At 36.6% G+C, this 19399-nt stretch overlaps 1 protein-coding gene across 1 annotated transcript; it reads right to left on the bottom strand.

The window, feature by feature from the left end:
• Positions 1-710: 710 nt before the first annotated feature.
• On the bottom strand, positions 711-19378 carry LOC107722227 (vesicle transport through interaction with t-SNAREs homolog 1A-like). Its single transcript, XM_016530507.1, has 4 exons — positions 19186-19378; positions 14540-14598; positions 13874-13984; positions 711-939 (listed from the first exon to the last, which is right to left on the bottom strand). Exons 1-4 carry the CDS (start codon positions 19277-19279, stop codon positions 850-852), a joined length of 354 nt encoding a protein of 117 aa, XP_016385993.1. The 5' UTR covers positions 19280-19378; the 3' UTR covers positions 711-849.
• Positions 19379-19399: the final 21 nt, after the last annotated feature.

The raw sequence follows: 19399 nt of genomic DNA, 5'->3' as shown, positions 1-19399 counted from the left end.
AGCAAAAGGTGAGTTGCTTATCGTCAGCACACAACATATTCAGAAGAGGAGGGGAAGGACAAGTTTCTTAATTTGTCAGCCATTGCAGGTGCTTTTTTAATCTCCATTTCTTGGCAGAGATTAAAGGTTAGCAGATCTAAGGGGAAGCTCTGGGCCATTATTAAAGGCCTCTCATCTCTTTTTGTGTGCACTGGTCATTTTGAATTTCGCTATTTTTAACCCACCCCCCCCCTACATCTCTGTCGCTCCTGTCTCGCTCGATAAAAAACCCTGAAGTTCTGACCACTCCACTCACAGCAAGTCTTGTGTTAGTCTCCCTAGTTTAATTCATTATTTTCCTTTAAATGGAAATGAAGTTAATTCACCACCTGAGGTCTGATCGGGAAGAAAACTGGTCCTTCTTTTCCCTGTTAAGAAAATATTTATGCATATTTAAAATGCATGTGTCAAACTGATACAGAACATAAATGTCTATGAGATTATTTTTTCCTATTTCATGGAAAATGGGAATTTTTTTATTTACATAGTTTTCCCCTCACGCTCTGTTTAAGGAACTTTGAAAGTAGCCCCTTTTTTGGGATTTGGTTGGCGGGGGGGTGGGGGGGTGGTTTAGAAGAATACAGACTCAGGCGGATAGTGAACAGCTGGGAGAAAACAGGAATTTACCCCAATCTGGTCCTGCCCAGACGCTGGTTAGTGCCTAAAGCCCATTCAGCATTGGGCAGCTTTGCATTAAACAGTGTTGCTTCTGCATGACTGGGTGCCAATGCCTGCCTCTCTCTGCCCCTCGTGGCCCTGACCCGTCCTCACCCCGAGCAGCCACCCACACTGGGAAAGCACAGCCGCTGATTAACACCCTACCTGACTCTCCGAGGAGCTCCCATCATCCCCCAGGAGCTCGTTCCGCACCTCATCACTGTAGGCAATACGTGACCTTTTCTGCAATGGGAAGAGGTTGAGAGAGAGGGAAAAACAAGAGGGGCAAGGGGAGAAAGAGAGAAAAAACAAGCATTAGTTCACTTGACTTGAAAAATCCCACATTTCTAAAGCACGAGAGCCCCCTGTTGGATCAGCAAATAAAACAAAAATACTTACACTAGGTGATATACTGAAGCAAGTGAGCAAGTGTGTGCGTGCGTGTGTGTTATGGAAAGAGAGGAAGTGTGCTTGCGTGTATGTGTAATATAGTTCTAGTGTGGCTTGAGTGAACCGGAGCCCTTGGGTACAATAGCAAAAGCCCCCCTTTCACTTAAATAAATAAAAAGTGTAGAATGGTGGACCGTAGAACAAGACAGAGGCAGGGAGCGTCTTAGGAAAGTATCAGTTGTCAGAGGGAAATGTGTTCTGGGGGCTGTCACTGCTGTCAGTCCTGTTCTCTGGCAGACCCTGTGATAATACCAAGCCAGGGAGCTAGACAGAGAATAATTCATCACCCAGGTCGACACGATTGGTGTGCCATCAGATTTGGGCTCGTTCCTCCGTCTCTCCTCCGCTACGCAGTTGGGAAAAAGAATACCGTGTCCAAAAAAGAAAACACACACACACACACACACCCAACACTTCAGAGCGTGCCACCTCCGATTCAGTGAGCGCAGAAGCCGAGTATGGCATGTTTACAAACACACCCGACCTCTTCAAATACCCTCCAAACTAAACATACACTGGTGGTGCGGAGGGGGAAAAAACACACTGTGATAACGTTTACCAAGAGCCCTTTGCTTCCCTCTGTTCGCTCTTCCTGCAGGCTGGCAGTCTTCGGGAGGATGAGAGCAGGGAAAGGTGCAGGCGAGCCACGGGAAAACTAAACAGCAAAATAACTGCTATCCAAGAACTGCACTTTGTGATGCAATGCTGTGTCACAATTGCTCGCAGAGGATGCAGCCAAATCCAGGAGGATAGGACATGAAAATATGTTAAAAATAAAAAGTAGAGTTTGTTCAGCGAGTTTTATCAGTCTACAATTTATGATCAATTTAACATCTAAAAATGTGTAGCAATGAATTTGCGCCATGCTAAATGTTTAGAAATATATCTATCTATCTATCTAATGCACACACTCTCGTCTTCAAACCCTATTTTTGTTTCATTCTTCTTCTTCTAAATAGCTGTTTGTTGTAGCTGAGAGCATCAACCACTTTCACGATGTAACCTTTGAGTGCATCTTGCACAAAAAGAATGGCAAATGCAGCCTTAAGTCTTCGAAGGGGAAAACTAGTCATAGAAACAAAGCGAGACGCCTCTCCCAGCCCGTTTACACCATTTTGCAACTCCCCCTGCAGTAAAACAAGACTCACACTGATTATTCTCCCCTTCATCTGCTGCTATAGCACAGCAGCTGGGCAATATTGACTGCTTAACCCTAGGAAATACTTTGATTGGTACTTTGCATTAGATCGGAGCCGAGTTATAGGTTATTAGAATTATTTATTTTCCTACTTACTTATCTCCTATTTGCCATGCATTAATAAAGTGGTGCTATTTATTTAGATCATTGGGGTATTGCATATTTAATCACGACCCAGAATGACCTAAAATCAATTGGAATGATATGAAAGTTTTAAAAAATACTAAGTTCTCACTTTTCAAAAAATAAAAAAAGAAGAAATAATCAATGGATTTTAAAGTTCCTACATATTGCATAGTTCATCTGGAGCACTCAAATATAAAACCTGCACTAAAACATAAAAACCCAGAGAGAAGGCTTTGTAATTGTAAGAATGAAAATACCTTATTGCAACAGACAAAAAAAGTGAAATATTTTTTTAATCTGTTTGAAAGGTCTTTCCCTTGTCACTTGTTTTAATCTTGGGTGAGAATTTGCTTCTATTCCCGGAAGCATAGGGAGAAAGTACAAAGAACCGTCTTAACTTTATGCAAAGTGGTCTGACTGCCTTTTAAAACAGACATGTCTCATCAAACCAGAAATGAGGGTTTTTGTGTCCTGTCAAAAATGTGTGTTGTACGTCTGTTGACGTGATGTACAATGCAAAAAAAAAACAAAAAAAAACTGTTCAACCAAATCCTAATAGCATATGCATCGTGCAAGCTAAATATTTATATCAGCTAGAAAAATTACCTTGTATTGTCCGTGTACTGAAAATCATATGAACAAAACTGCAGCAGATATAGAAAAACAATTAAAAACATCTTATTTAAAACAACCAAAAAAACCTATGTGGTTTCTGTTGTAACAATACGATTAATTAAAAGGATTAAAACCAGTATAAGAAAAAAAACTAACCTTTAGTTCTAAGGGCAGGAAAAATATATAAAAATGTAAAAATGTTAGAAATAATTACCACAAAAATGTCTTATTATAAATCAACTGCTATCTCTTATTGTTCATCATTATTATTGCATTATTATTATTATTTTTTTAACACATTGCACACTGACAGCAAACGGCAACACAAGGACACAAATAATAATGAAACCTGAACTGCAGCAAAAGTAAACAGTTCATTAGATAGGCATTAAAAGGCATAAAAATACCCAGGGGCAGAGTTTAATGAGAGGCCCTGAAGTGACACTGAAAAAGCTTTTTCCTCCACTTTTCCACTCGGAAACCACACGGCTGGTGGCAAACCGTGAAGAGTAATTAATTATATTTAATTTATAAAGTGTGTTTCATTAAGTATTTCTCACCAGTGGGAAAATGTCTGGCCAGTTCTGATTTCGAGTTAATGGGACTTTAGTCAAACACAATGTGGCTGCCTCAAATTGCCATTTAACCTTTTCTTTCTGCAGCTAATAATCTGCTGAAAATGTTTAAGGGGAATTCACAATTCAAGTGTGGGGGGGGTTCAGCAAGGAAAAAAAATTATTCACATCATATTGCTGATTGGTGGAACAAAAAATAAAATCTAGAAAGCAAATGAGAAAAAGACTATGGCTAACAATGAATGGCATTAAATATAAAGAAATGTGATTGTTATTAGGGCATTGTGTGCATGCATCTTGTGTGTTTTGTGATGTTAAGCTGTGTTTAGCAACAGTGGACAAAGCGTCATGTGTTTTTTTTTCTGAGTGCATCTGGTCTAGAGTAAAGTGCTGTAGTGGTTGAAGAAAGCAAAGACCTTTTCAAGCAGGCTCCAGTATCACAACAGTCTTAAATAATGCATCTCATCCTAGCAGGGGTCTAACACCATCCGCAAGCAGAAAGAATACTACTCACACATGCACAGGAAGCTTTACATCCACCCGCACACACATAATGCTGCTATTCTCTTTTAACATCTAGAAAATAAATTGTAGGAGGTTGTGCACTTGTTTTGTTTTTTTGTGTGTGCGCTTGATACGATATCAGATAAAGGCACAAAGTAATGATGGTCGCAGGAGGGTCTTTGTGTGATTTGTTCTTTAGTCTTTGGTAATATCAAATCTGTCATATGGGTGATAGATGGACAGATGTGTGTGGTTTAGTGTGCGTCGGTGTGACATTTACGTTAGTCACTTGCGGTAAAAATCGCAGGAGCTGTACACAGCACATGGACTGATATCAGCATGGTGTCTCTCAGCACACAGGTTACTGGTGTGTGCCTTTAATTCACGAAGCATTGTGTACTAAAAAAACAAAGCATGAAGAAAAAAAAAATCAGGAACAAATGGAGGCCACAGAGATTAAAATTACATGAAATGCAATTGTGATATATCAATGTAGAGTGGAATATTGCTCTTTGTGCTTAAATTAAAAAATATATATATCATTTATAATATTTTTATAAAAAACACAATTCTGATATAATTTTAATAATTATATCATATTAGCGAAAATAATTAAATGACAAATCGCTGTAGCTAAATTCTATCAACAATTGTTGTAGATTACCATATCAAATGATTTTATTAATGTTATAAAAGTAATTTTTATAAATATATATTCGTTTTATATTTCCAATTTATTCCAATTAAAAAAATTACAATTTAATTTAAATGCTATTTTATGTTATCCTGAATGCAGTTATGGAACAGTTTTCATTATCGTTTTATAATTAAAGTAATATTTTTTTCATAAATAATCTAATAGGTCCAAATATTATAAAAAATATATATATAATAAAACAAAAGTTATGAAAATTACTGTCCATAAAATAAAGATAAAACTCTGTAATTATTAAGAAACATCATACATAAAATTATTTTAAAAAGAAGGTTGAGGGGTAAAAATTTTTTATAATTTTAAATTTAAAAAATGATGCCAAAAAAAAAAAAAAGTCAGAAAAAAAGTTTCTAAATAATAGAAATAATAGAACTAAACAATCCAGCCATGGATATTTCTGTCAATGTCATGTTCGAAACACAAAGAGCAGTCAATAAACCTAACGACTCTGCCCACATACAGAGAGCGAGGGAAAAACGATTGCAAGTGAACTCCCAACAAAAGAGCAAATTCAAGCAGCTTTGATTGAAGAAACGGCATATACTTCTTGAAGGCCGGGGAGTCGCTGTGAATGGTTATTTCTTTAAGGCATAAGCGCCGATTAAACCCAATATTAAAATATGGAAGCAGTTCTAATGAAAAATCAAAGCCCGTTTCTCTGGCTGCCGAGCTTTTTCTCACATTAATGCTGGGTTGGGAGCGGGGCCGGTGCGGGCACTGGTAGAGCAGACCCCGGCTAGGCAAGAGTGGAGAAATCAATAGAGAAGAGCCGGTGGGGAGGGAGACTGCCGGAGCTGGCAGGGCCGGGCCGGCTCCCATCACAGCACTCTCCTCTGGCGTGCAGTGGGGAATGAAACGGGCCTCCCTGGGTCAGCACCAGAGAAAAGGTGAGATTAGAGGAAATGGAGGAGGGATTTCTGAGGCACAAGATACCTGGCGAGCCAGGGACCAATCGCCCATTAGCCTGTGGCTACCTACATATGGTTCACTGAACCCTGCACAGAAAATAACTTCTTCTTTTTTTCTTGTCTTTCTTCACCTCCCCCGATCCGTCTTTCTCTCTCCATCTAACTCTCTCCTTCTGGAAAAAAACAAAAAGAAAAGATTTGTTTGTTTTTTTCTTCTGACCTAAGTTCACCCCATATTTAGTATCTGATGTCTGTTCTGAGTGTTTCATCTAAGAACACTCCGATGCATCCAGTCATAAAGAAAGCCGAGCTTATATGCTATTATTGTGTCGAATACACACGGGAATGAATTGCTTGCTACGCGCTGAATAACGCCTCGCTCGGTCTCTCCCTCTCCTCCTCGCAACGCGACTATTGTCTGGGATGAATGTTCATGTCATTAGCATAAAAATACCCAAACACACACAGCAGCTTAACCACATCATTAATTCTATACATGCATGTATATTTGTCACTGCCCTATGTGCACCAAATTCAAATGGAGATTTAAACAAAGGCCTCATCCACAGTCACAATGAAGTGCAGTCCTGTGAAATCAACTGCAACCATTCATCACAATAGAGCTCAAGACGGAAGTTCAAGACAAGATATTTATCCCGTGGCCTCTGCTAATCCTTTCTGTATATATCTCTGTCGGAAAGGAGATGATCTCTAAACTCATTTACACATTATTTTTGTTTGTGCATGTGTGGTAATGAATAAATATATTCTAATTATATAATTGACTAGTTTAACCAAGTAAAAATAGTATAATTATATAATCGATTCATTTAATTAAAAAATTACAAAAATATATTGAGCTGTTACTATGCTTAATGCATTTCACATACTTTATTTAATATAGAATCAAATTAAAACTAAATAACACTGAATAAAAAGGCATGTTTAAAATAAAAAGATAAATAAAAGTACAATAATATAAAAAATGTACTTCTTCAAATAACATTAATAGAAATAAAAATAAATCTTCTAACAGCAGAAAAATTTCCCCCTGCATTAGGTAGAAAGAAATTAATTTAAAATGCATATATCAAAATATTATAAACTTGGACAACAATCTAAAATTATTTAATCAAATATTTAAATTCAAGGAAAAAGCACAGACTTAAAAAATGGTTTGCTACCTAGACCTACTCTGTCTGTAAGCTCTTTATGTTTTAAAAAGTGTGATGTGACATTAAATTTCAGATTTGCCTATTTGCCTAATTTTAATCAATGACAAAAAGCAAATTTCCACCCCAGGCTTTCACCATCATTTTAATTCCAGCCAAAATCCTCCCAGAAAAACCAAAATAACTCTCGTCCTCATTACTGAGAAAAACTCTTAATCTCAATAATTTACAGATTTCATACGCACTGAAAATATATCACTCCATTAAAGGGGAGGACCAGTTGATGTCTATGGAGTCTGAGACGTCAAAGTTTTCCCTCTCTCTTTTTTTGGGGCGTGCATTTTAAAAGAGGGGAGAAAAAACAAGCCAGTGATTCATAATACATTTCATAAATACTTCATGATTTTTCATACTTAAGCTGGTCTGGCAAATCAAAAAATTGTCGTCACCCTTTTTCATCCCTCATGTCAGTTCATCATTTTCCGGGGGTGTCACATGTCACTTTCACTTTACAGCAGCGATAGGAACAGGCCGAGAGAGGAGACAGCTCCGCTGTGTCTGATTATCCAGCCACTCTCAAACAGACAGACACACACACACACACACACACACACAGAGAGAAACATGGAAGTGTTTGTCCTGAATTGAAAAGCTCTACCTGATCTGTGTCCCGGATAACTATGAAGACAAATAGAAGATTATCCATTAAAATAACCAATACACCACCAAAAACGTAGCACAATTACCAACAAATTATGTAAGTAAAATATGACTACTTTTATGAAGATTCGTAGCTAAATTCCACCAACAAATGTTGCAGATTACCACAGAAAATTATTTTATAAATATTTTTTATAAAAATAATATTTTTATAAATAAATAATCATTTTATATTTCTAATTTATTAATCTAATTAATATAATTCCAATTTAATTTGAATACTATTTTTATGTTATCCTGAATGCATTCATGGACCTAAAATCATCATCATCATCGTTTTATAATTAAAATGTTTTTTTTTTATCTATATATTCCATAAATTATCTAATACGTCCAAATATTACGCTATAAAATAAGACTTTCAAATACACTATTGCTGTTTTTTGTTTTCTAGTTTGAGAAGACTTCTTATAAAGTACACTAGCTCTTCATTGCCAGCCATGGAGGCTTGATTTTCTCCTTCGAGTGACACAGTCCTTCACCTCATCATCGTCCCATCACTGCGATTAGAGCACGCGCCACAGCGCTGATCTCTGCAAAGCCACACAATCCCATCTCAGAGTACCAAACAATCCGCAAGACGCCCCACGTAAAACAACTCCATAATAAAAGACGTGTTCAAAAGATCGATTTAGTCCCTTCTTAAATCGGTACCATCTGAGAAAAAGAATCCCATCAATCTGTGAGATTTCCATAATAAACACAGGTTTGTAATCAGTGAGTGATTGGACTTGGCTTGCTAAACTCAAAGGACACAACTCCTAATCTGCATTACCTTCTTAGCACTATGAAACAATCAGACAACAATCAAGAGTTTTTCCGAGTGCACATTCGGCTCTAATTTAAGGCGATTAAAAGTGTCGAACATCCAGGTCAAGTATGTCTGTCATGCTTCTCTTTTGTGGAAGCTGCTGTAATAGATGACTTGGTTGGTATCACAAGAACTCTAAGAAACAAGTTTTCAGTTTTGATTCTGAAAGATTCAAAGCGCTTATTTGGAGAGGATGTTGTGTGTGTAAAACTTGATATAGCACACGAAAGGCTGCAACAAGTCTGCAGATGAGAAGAGCTTGACGATTAAAAGTTAACTTGGGGAAGTGCAACAAAGTTTTATTGAAGTCATTGGATTTCATCAAGATGATTGACAAACCTGTGTTCAGTTCACTTATCCGACAAACCCCTGAAGGGATTTAACAAACTCCAACAATGTTTTTTTATAGAATCTGTGACCTGGACCTTGACCAGTAATTTCATAACTATCAGTTGACAAATTGTTAAAAGACTTTTTGATAAATGTCACAAATCATTCAAAGGCATCCATTTACCCTTGCGAGACAATTTTAACAAAATAACAAAGATGCCCACAATCTGACATTTTTAACAACTAGGGCAAATTTACCATTGGAAAACTAGGTCACATTGTACAATTTCACATGTAAACTTCTCATACACTTAATATTAGACATATTACTACAACTGCCTTTGATAAATCTGATTAAACTCATGGTCATGTTTTTATGTTATTGGTCATTATAAACAATCCTTAGACCTTACAAAATGGCTCAGTACTGAGGTCAGCCAACTCTGAGAAAACCCTGAAAATGTATTCTTCAATAATTACTAAATAAATATACAGCAAAAATATCTGTCCATGAGGACAGAGCTTCTATTTAACTTAAAGATGTTCTACATAATTCAGTATTTTATAGTGTATTAACCTTAATATTAATTTTCTTTCAAGGTCATTTACACTTTCTTCACAACCACAACACCTATAAAAAAAATCATCTGCTCTGATAAACAATCTTTTGGCGCTTTTCCACTGCGTGGTACGACTCGGCTCGGCAAGGCTCAGTATGGTACGGCACGGCTCGCGTTTCCACTGCAGTTCAGTACCGCTTTAGAGTGCGCGGGATTATTCACATGTCATTTGAATTGATTCAATGCCAAACAATGATAACAAAATATGTTCACCACTGCAAACATGGCTTGATAAATGCTTTATAGGGTTCTTGAATATCAAATACTAACAGCTACAGTCAGGAATGCAATTTACTTATTGTTTGCAGGAATTATTCAAGCAATTGTCGCAATTTTGAATAGGGACGTGGAATTGAAAATAAGATAAATTCTCATTATTGTCTCATGACTGTACAAAAATTATAAAAGTACATATCCTTTATAATCCACAGAACAATCAAGCAAGCTAAACAACATATTTTCTTTGCACAACTCTGGCTTAGGAGTTCAACCATGCTTCACAAATGACATGATTTCAGATCCACATTTTCTCTATATCTAGCAAATACTCTTGTAAAAACCACAATATAAAATAAAACCTAACAAAATGTTTTAATGATATATGATTATGAATGATACATCTGCACCCTACAATGAAAAGCACATCCGTGTCATAAACACAACCTTACTGCTATTAAACTCTGCATTAATATAACCAAAATATTCACAATTCATTCAAACATAAAATTAAGTCCTAGCAAAATATAAATAGGAAAACTAATAATTATAATTTGCATTTCTTTTTCTGTAATCTCATTTTGTTTAAAAAATAAAATAAAATCTAAAATAACTGCACATTCATAAATGATTATGCAAATGTGATACCAGCTGCTAAAAGACTATTAGTCTCTGAAGTCAGTTTATTAAAAGAACAAGGTTCATAAAGAAAAAAAGAAAAAAAAACTAATGTGCTGAGAGCAAAGCAGAACACTTGAGCAAAAGTCTTTGAGTGTAGAAAGGTGGGAGAGACCTGGACTCAAACATTCACCCGGACCCCAGCCCTTCTGCCTATAAACTCTACTTGAAAACAAGTACCCCATCACCCAGGATATTCACAGTGTTTAATCTCCAGGTTCCTCAAAGGAAAGAAGTCAAAAAGAGGCCGACGGTCTACCTATATCTAAGAAAATGGCTTTGATTAGCAATTGCCTAAAAGCAGTGATGAGCAAGGATTTCTTCCGGATACCTTGAACAATATCGCCATCTGTCGTTCACAGAGGGAAATGTGTCAGAACCAGGAATCAGGAATGAGTCTGATAATGCAGTTTAGCTAGGTTTATGGTCTCTGTATTGATGAGACAAAATCAAAGAGAAAACTACAAAAAATTTCAATATTCAAATATATCTAGCTTTGTGTAAACCAGGTAAGTTCGTCAATTTAATCCACTAAGACATCTTCCATAATTCCTTTATTCAATATCTCCTGCGGTGATTAAAAGTGGGGGAATGAATTTAGAGATCTTTATTTATTTATAAAATATCAGCACTTAATGTTTGGAGAAAAAAAAAACGCTTGTGGATCCTGTAAAGTATTATATAAGTAACAGAGTGGACAGATATAACAAGGCATAGAAGACAAACTTTTCTTCTCGCTTTAAACAGATATATTTTTTCCCAATTGTGTTTATTAAATTACGCTTCCATTTCTTAATTTTTTTTTTTGACCAATCAAAATCGCAGCTGAAAGGCACTGACTTTTATGTTTGGCTTTCACAGCCCCTGACTGACAAATAAGCTTTTACTTTTTGTTTCTTTTCGTTTTGTTTTGCGAGCATGTGCTTGTTTTTATATCTTTAGCACTCTCCTTTTTGCTAATATAAAGGGGTTCTCGGATTTAAGACCCTGCGCCCCCATTATCAAAATGAAGCCATCATGAAGCGAGCATACCTTCGGGATGTCCTTCTGATTTCTGCCTACTTTCTCTTGAAAAATGGCAGGGTTAAGAGGTCGGCCGGTCCCCGTCTGCTGCCGAACAGGAGGCTTAGTCTGGCGAGTGGGATGGAGTGAAGACTTCAAACCGCGGGTGAACGGGTGAGTGCGAGCGAGCGAGGGTAAAGAGAGAGAAGCTCCAGGGAGGCCAGAGGAGGGGAAGGGCAGGACAAGGCCTTGATTTCCCGTGGAAGCACAACAAAGCCTCTGCTTTTTTAGAGAAAGCAGCGATGGCCCTCTCCCTGACACCTCTTAGAAGTGTGCGTGTGTGCTCGCGTTGCGTGGCAGAGAGGATAAGCCATCCACGCTAAAGCATTTGGCACTTCTGAGGAGCCAGCTGAATCTCCCGGCTTCAGGACAAGTTTCTGGGGTTTGCTGTCAACTGCGGCTTCAGGGGGATCTGTTCTTCAAATGCACGTAAACTCAAATCACCAAGGAAAAAAAGGACTTTCAATCAGAATCAGATCTCACTCTAAAAACACCAAAACATCTGTCCATTACTATTATATTTACTATTGTAAAAATTTTCATTCACGTAATATTCTCAATTTCATTGTTATTACAATCAGAAAAAGTTGAATCTACTAAACTGAGTTTGGAAAGCACAAAACACTTTTTAAACAAATGACGGCTTAAAATGTTAACAGCACCCAACATCTTGCATATCCACGATTAGTTTGCATAGAAATATATAAAAAAATTAAAAAAAACAAGGTGAAAGGCAAAGGAATGCAAACCATGAACGATGCACTAAACCAGATCACAGCGGGAGTTAATTGCATGATAATTAAGCACAGCAACAGTCAAGCAGGAGAAGCTAAAGATTAATCATCGGCCAATTAAATGCCCACGGTGAGGAACGTGAGGCCCCTCGGAGAAGAGAGATCTCCACTGTGATCTGAGCTATCAGCACAGCAGCACAACATCAGATCACTGGCAAAAGATCCTTTTCAAAAATCTCCTCATTTATGTCAGCCTTTTTGGAATCATTGTGGATGCCGTAGCCATCTGGTAATTGATATCAAGAGCACCTTGAGTTAGGTGCAGGTGCTGAGTTTGAAAGCAACGACTTCAGATGAAGAGAATTTGCTGCGTGCTGAGACTTCATATGGTGGCATCAGTGAATGGAGTGGATTGCAAAAAGAACAAGGCTACAGAGGGACTGAAACGCTTTAAAACGGTTTAACACCAATGTAATACTATATGTGATATATATTATATCCTTTTCAAAAAGGACACATATATACAAGTGATCCTTCCGCATTAATTACATAAATATATATATTTATTTAGTTAACTGATTTATTTATTTTATAAATATATACATATATATATTTATTTGTGTGTGCATAATACTATATACTATATATAGTATAAAAATCTTTATACATTTATAAATATATTTATTTATAAAATTAATTATACAAATAATGCTATAATAACTAACTAAATAAATTATAATTAAATATAGTTATATACTTCACATGGAAGGATAACATTCAATTTGTAATATGTAAATGTTTATATTCATGTGGAAGAATGACAAATGATAAAATTTACAATCTATTATTATTAAAAATCTATTTTAGTTCATTCATTGTGCCATCTTGCCACATAAACTATATAAATATATTTAGTTATTTAATTTCTTTTAGATAATTATTTTAGATCTATCTATCCATCTATATAATATATATAACCACAAATTTATATATATATATATATAATTTTAGTGTATGTATGCACTTGATTAAAGTGGAAGTACAACAAATGACGAATGTGTTTAAAAAAAAAATAACTTTTTAAAAAATATATACTGAGATATATCAGTATACACAAAAATATGTGTTATAAACATATATTCATATTATTACTGTAACACATAAGAGTTTACTAGAAATATAGTATATTAACCTGCTCTCAGAAACTCAGAACACAAAGGCAAGGTCAACCTCATATTCCAAATATTAAAAATTGAAAGTTTGTTTATTGTGTTCAGTTTATCCACTCCTTATCCAATATAACATAACTGTGACCACCTCAGAGAAAACAAAAATATGTGTATTTTAATAGGATTATTATAGTACGGGAGTAAGAAAGACAAACGTGGTGATGTAAAACAAGCAAAGGAAAAATTTGGCTTGAGAGGAAAAGCGCCTTGAGAGGTTTGATGTGTGTGGGGTGGATTCTTCATGGGCAGATAGAGTTATGAATAACTAAACAAGGACTTCTGGCAAAAAAATACAGGTCTGCTCTCATTGGCCCAAGTGGTAGTTGCAAAAACTACACTCTATATTAACCACAGTGGAAATTTCAATGACCTTCAGTGGTTTTAGAGTTGAAGAACCAAGCTTCAGACCATGTGTGTATGTGCGCATGTTTATGTGAAGAAGGAAGTTGCCAATGAAAGCATTCACTCAATATGCGTGTGCTTTGTTTGGTATAAGGACGTTTTTAATACTCACAAACTCTTTCTCAAGTTTCTCCATCTCTTGCTTGTAGCTCTTCAGACGGCTGCTGTACATGCCTCGGCTCTGAACAGGGATCTCTCGAACCTCCAGGTCCATCTGCTCGAGCTAGAAACATAAATTAAATTCAGTGTAAACAATCAAACTATTTCACATACCATTTTGATACAAAAACAATTAAACTGTCTAGCTTGTTTATTGTCAACTGGAGGCAGCGCAGAGGCATCGATTCAGGCACCCGGCAAGTCAAGTCATGTTAGGAGGTGCCGCTTCATTAAAACCTCAGGCACGGTTGAGCTCTGACAACTACGACATGTGTCCGTGTCACATGTGAGCAAACCGGCGTGCACAAAAGGGCCCCGCTGATTTACACTGTCCAATCAACATGACATGATGGGACAATTTACATGCAACACACATCCCTCCTTTCGGCACCTGCCACAGCGCCTTCCCCCAATAATGGTGTGAAATGTGTCGCACGGTGTCACTTAAAAGCGCATTATGTGGATGTGATCACACCGATAGCACTGAGCAGCCTTCAGCCAGATGAAGAGTGTCTCATGTCACTGGTGACATTGCAGGTGTTGTTTATGCAGGGGGGGAATTTTTCCAAATTCATTATTTAGAAAACGAGTGAGTGGAAATTACTGATCAAAGACCCACCAACTCTCTGACTTCTTCAAGCTGTTTGTCGACATTTAGAACCAGCTGTGTCTTCTCCTCTGAAAGAGAAAAAGAGGAAACATATTGATCAGTGGATGGAGGAGCTGTGCTTCATGACAACAGCCCGACTCCCCCGCAACAACAAGGGAGCAAATAAAAACAAGCCTGTATTTGAAGATATATTTACACATTCTCAACGCACAAAGATCCATATTTGATGTGTCTTATTTTTCCACATGTAAACGCCTTTGTTATTTCGTGAAGGAGCGCAGAGACGCCTCTTGGCAACTCAAAAGAGGAGAGACAATGTCAGCACCACCAAACTCTGCCATTCTGCCACCCACTCAGAACGACTAAAATGATGTTCTATTGGTTTTTATCCACTGGTAAGAGCCAAGCCAAAGTATAGAGCATGACTGAATTTCCCTTTCGTAATTTGCATCTGCATCACCTCACTAATGTTTATTTGAAAGATGAAATACATACTGTACATCGTATCTAACTCTCCAAGCATGTTCATGAAGCTTTTTCTAAAAATAAGAGAGGCTGTAATCTTGGAGGTGTGGTTAGGAACCACACGAAATTTCAACATTGATAACAATAAAAAATGTTACTTGAGCACCAAAATCACCATATTTGAATTTTCTGGTATTTCTGACATTGAAGACTGGCGTAATGGCTGCTGAAAATTCAGTTTTGCCATCACAGGAATAAATTACTTGTCAAAATTTATATAAACATAGAAAACACTTATTTTAAATTGTAATATATATATATATATATTCATTGTTTTTACATGAAACTATAGTCCCTAACTAAATATCTGTTTCTACTGTACATCACATCTTTTTAGTACAGATGAAATATTGTCTTGAACAGTTAGCATCAGAGCCAGAACTATTCATTTATAATATGAATTTTGTAATGATAGAAGCACGCTATAAATAAATAACCCTGTGAAAGAACATCAGTACATCTACTGATCAAACAAGACCAGTGAAGCACATCAAACCATGTCAAGCGACAGCACTAATCATGAAGAAAAAAAACATCAAGCGATATCAAACGGGAAGCTGTCAATAAGATGGAAACTAAAGTGAACTTCTGTTTTGCCCTTTGGCTTTCCAATGTCTTTTGGTGGTCATCAATCCATTTTTAAAATCCGTGTGCAACCTCACAGCCCACACAGTGTAAACAGCCAGGGGCGATTCTCTACAAGGTGAGCAAACACTGGGGCCTCTCTATTCACCCCTGGCATAGGGCAGGTTGAAATATATATCTCACTATTGCAGGTGCATGGGGCAGTACCACAAGGTCAGGTGCTCTTTGGGCAAAGCGTTGCACTGAGAAAAGTTCGACTTGTAGATGCATCTTTGCATCTCTGCTCAATTTTTCATTGAGACTGATTGACAGCTCGTTCTCTTTGTGCAAATCCACCTAAAAAAAACATACACATTTATGTTTAATGGAGCAAGGCCTTGCATTATTTTCAAATTCATGTTTCACAACTACAAGTTTTGCGCTGTTCAACAAAACAAAACATCTTGGAGATTCTCAAGTGAATGAATTTAGTCGGTTTGAGCGGGAACAAATGGCCAAGGGCATTATATCTGTCCACTGGTTTTTATCAATGTTTCTACACATGTGACACTGCACAATGCCATGAGAACAATAGCGTAAGCTGCTTTGTTGAAGCCATTGTTGGTCGCAAACAAATTTGTGTACCTAGGAAACAGAAAAAAAAACACTTTTTTATAGGTATAATTGAGATTTGAATTCAAGAGCTGAACTCCTCTGGCAACAGTGAGAAAGGTTAGGCCATCACTAATGAGCATGCTTTGCTTATGGCTTTGTTCATATTCAGTGGACTTATTTAAATAGATTTAGCAGCTGGTGGTGGGCCGGTCTGATGACACAATGTTTGTTTCTGCCAAACTCTGAAGAAGCAATTTAAGCTTTAACAATTCACCACATTACACATTCTCATTCTTTTCAATATGCTTAAATAATGCAAAGAAAAGCCAATCGCATGCAATTGTTTGACAGTGCTCACTAAACTGAGCACACGCTGCTGTACGATTTTGAATAAGTGATTAATCCCTCTCACCTTTTGTTGACGTACAATAGAAGCACAGAGTGAGTACATCAGGTTATTATGAGACCAGACCTCTGAGGTTTAATACTGACTGAAACATTAAAAGTCACCAGACTGCATGAAAGTAACCTTTCATTGCCTTTCACTGACTTTTAGTTCTAATCCAGCAAAGTCAGAACAAGATCTTGAATTAAATTTATGTATTGAATTTTGAACTGAAACTGAACTGCATTTCTGAAGTTCACAATGTGAGCAAAACAAAACGTTATATCAACTTCAAAAGCATCCTGAGGAGAAATTCCAGAGGATAGACCATATCTAGCAATACCACACTTTTGCTTCCCTGAACAGTTCAAAAAGGGTAAACAAGCATACAGAAACACTGAAAACAATAAACTCAAGCAACCACTGACATTTCTCTCGGCCATAAGGCTTGTATCAGACATCTCAGTGATTTCAAACAAATACATTCAGAAATTTTGTCTCTTTAAATTTGTTATGTAAACTCAAATAAATTAACAGAAATAATAGTTAAACATTTTCTACAGCTCCTAATTTGCTGCTTATTAATAGTTAGTACGGTAGTTGTTAAGTTTAGGTATGGGGTAGGATTAGGGATATAAAATATGGTCATGCAGAATAAGGCATTAATATGTGTTTTATAAGTACTAATAAACAGTCAATATGCATGTTGATTAAGCAACTAGTTAATAGTGAGAATTGGTTCCTAAACTAAAGCGTTACCAATTTTAAAAAAGTCTTACTGACCCCAAAAATTCTGAACAATAGTAGGGTATAGTTCATCTGCTGTGCAAAATACACAGGATGTATTTCATTCTATTCTTGATTTCAGATGTTTTATTTTCTGCTTTCTTTTGTTATCTATTCATACAAACCTCTGCTATCGTCCTACCATTCAGCCAAATAATATCAGACAGAACATAAGAGCATGAAACATATTTCTTATGGGCTTATGGGACACTGTTATGACTAGAAAGAAAATCCTTTATAAACACAGGTTTGATTATATTTTCTAATAAAGTTATTTTTAGACCCTCTGAGCGTTCTCTCACCTATCCAACATCACACTCATCTCATAGCATCCAAGCATCGTCCCCATGGCAACGTATTTGTCTGATTTGAATAATTAAACGCACATAAGTAAAACAACAGTAGCTTTACAGATGTAGAAGTAGACTTATGACAACTTGCAGTCCTAAAGGGTCCCAGCTGGAGCTAATTTTTAATCAATCAGTCCGAGTTTAGCATAGAAATGTTGACATAAACTGCTTCTGTGTACATCTATGTGGCACAGTATACAGCGCCTATGCTGACCTAGTAAAGGGGGATACAACAGGGGTCCACGACCTCTAGGGGCTCCATGGCGGTACTGCAGGGGACCACCTGAATTTTTAGCAGCCATTACTCCAGTCTTCAGTGACACATTATCCTTCAGAAATCATTCTAATATGCGTATTTTTTGCTCAATTATTAATTATTATCAGTTTTTGATGGTTATTATTATCAATGTTTAACACAGTTTTTGCTAGTTAATATTTTTGAGGAAACTGTGATACATTTTTTTCAGGATTCTTTGTTGAATAGAAAGTTCAATGAAAGAGTTAGTTATTTGAAATAGGTAGAAATCTTTTGTTACATTATAAAGGTCTTCACTGTCATTTTTGATTATTTTAATGTGCACTTGGTGAATAAAAGAATTTTTTTTCACGGTTTCCACAAAAATATGAGGTAACAAAAACTGTTTTAAACATTGACAGTAGTAAGAAATATTTCATGAGCACCAAATCAGCACATTAAAATGATTTCTGAAGGATCATGTGACTAGTCCTGAAGGGTCATGACATAAGTTTAGCTAAATGTTTCACTGTTCCTACCACATCAAAACATATTAAGTAAAATTGTAAAATATGTAATGCAAAATTATATGGCTAATGTAAGCATCTTAATAACGTGTAAGAGTAAATACAATCTGATAGAAATGTAAGACAGCCAGGCTTAAAATGCAACACTAATTCTTACACAATATGTCACTGAGGGTCCTGTCCCATCTCTCAATCCTTGGCCTGAAATATATAAAAGATTTCTAACCTATTGTATCCAAGTCTTTAAGTCTGACAAAATTTGTTGTTGTTGTGTTATGTTCATAATAACAGCAGATTGTCAAAGTAGGATCTTGCATCTCTATCTCACTGAATACTGTCTATACTGTATGCTGTTGAATGCTGAGAGCTCCAAACTTATATTTTTCTCTACTTCAGCCAACTCTTTAACTCCAACAAACACAACATGACATCCAAGATCCATGTCACCCAAATCCTGTATCTTCAGACAGCACTGGAGACTCATCTGACACACTGGATATCTGACACCATGACCCTCATGAAACCATAGCTCATTTGACAAATTATATGGGACGTTTCTAACTATATACCGACCAGACACACCAGCAGCCGAAATGAATCATTAAATTAGTTGTTTATGTCTTCCTGACATGAATGTTTCGCTAGTAGCTCATTTACCAGCCACTTACCACCGGCTAGTTTGGGTATTCTTCCAATTTTGTTGGTTATATCCGCGGTGAGGGTGCCAAAGTCCTGCTCGTACGCTTCAAAATCCGAAGACATGTTGTATTTTTGTTTTAAAATATTAAAAGAAGGATGCACTGTGCTGCGCTATACACTGTTGCTTGTGTCTTCTTCTTATTGACGTCTGCGTCACTTCCGGGTGGTGCTACGGGAATTTGT

The sequence above is a fragment of the Sinocyclocheilus rhinocerous genome, unplaced genomic scaffold (genome assembly GCF_001515625.1).
Source record: "Sinocyclocheilus rhinocerous isolate Xijiao unplaced genomic scaffold, SAMN03320098_v1.1 scaffold334, whole genome shotgun sequence".
Lineage (NCBI taxonomy): Eukaryota > Metazoa > Chordata > Actinopteri > Cypriniformes > Cyprinidae > Sinocyclocheilus > Sinocyclocheilus rhinocerous.
This window is presented reverse-complemented; position numbering and strand designations above follow the sequence as displayed.

What these genes read in the sequence shown, in the direction of transcription:
- LOC107722227 (XM_016530507.1), bottom strand. Translation starts at nt 19,279, where the DNA reads ATGTCTTCGGATTTTGAAGCGTACGAGCAGGACTTTGGCACCCTCACC. An exon ending in AATACCCAAACTAGCCGGTG is followed by an intron (nt 14,599 to 19,185) that starts GTAAGTGGCTGG and finishes TTTCTCTTTCAG; the next exon opens with AGGAGAAGACACAGCTGGTT. An exon ending in AGAAACTTGAGAAAGAGTTT is followed by an intron (nt 940 to 13,873) that starts GTGAGTATTAAA and finishes TTCCCATTGCAG; the next exon opens with AAAAGGTCACGTATTGCCTA.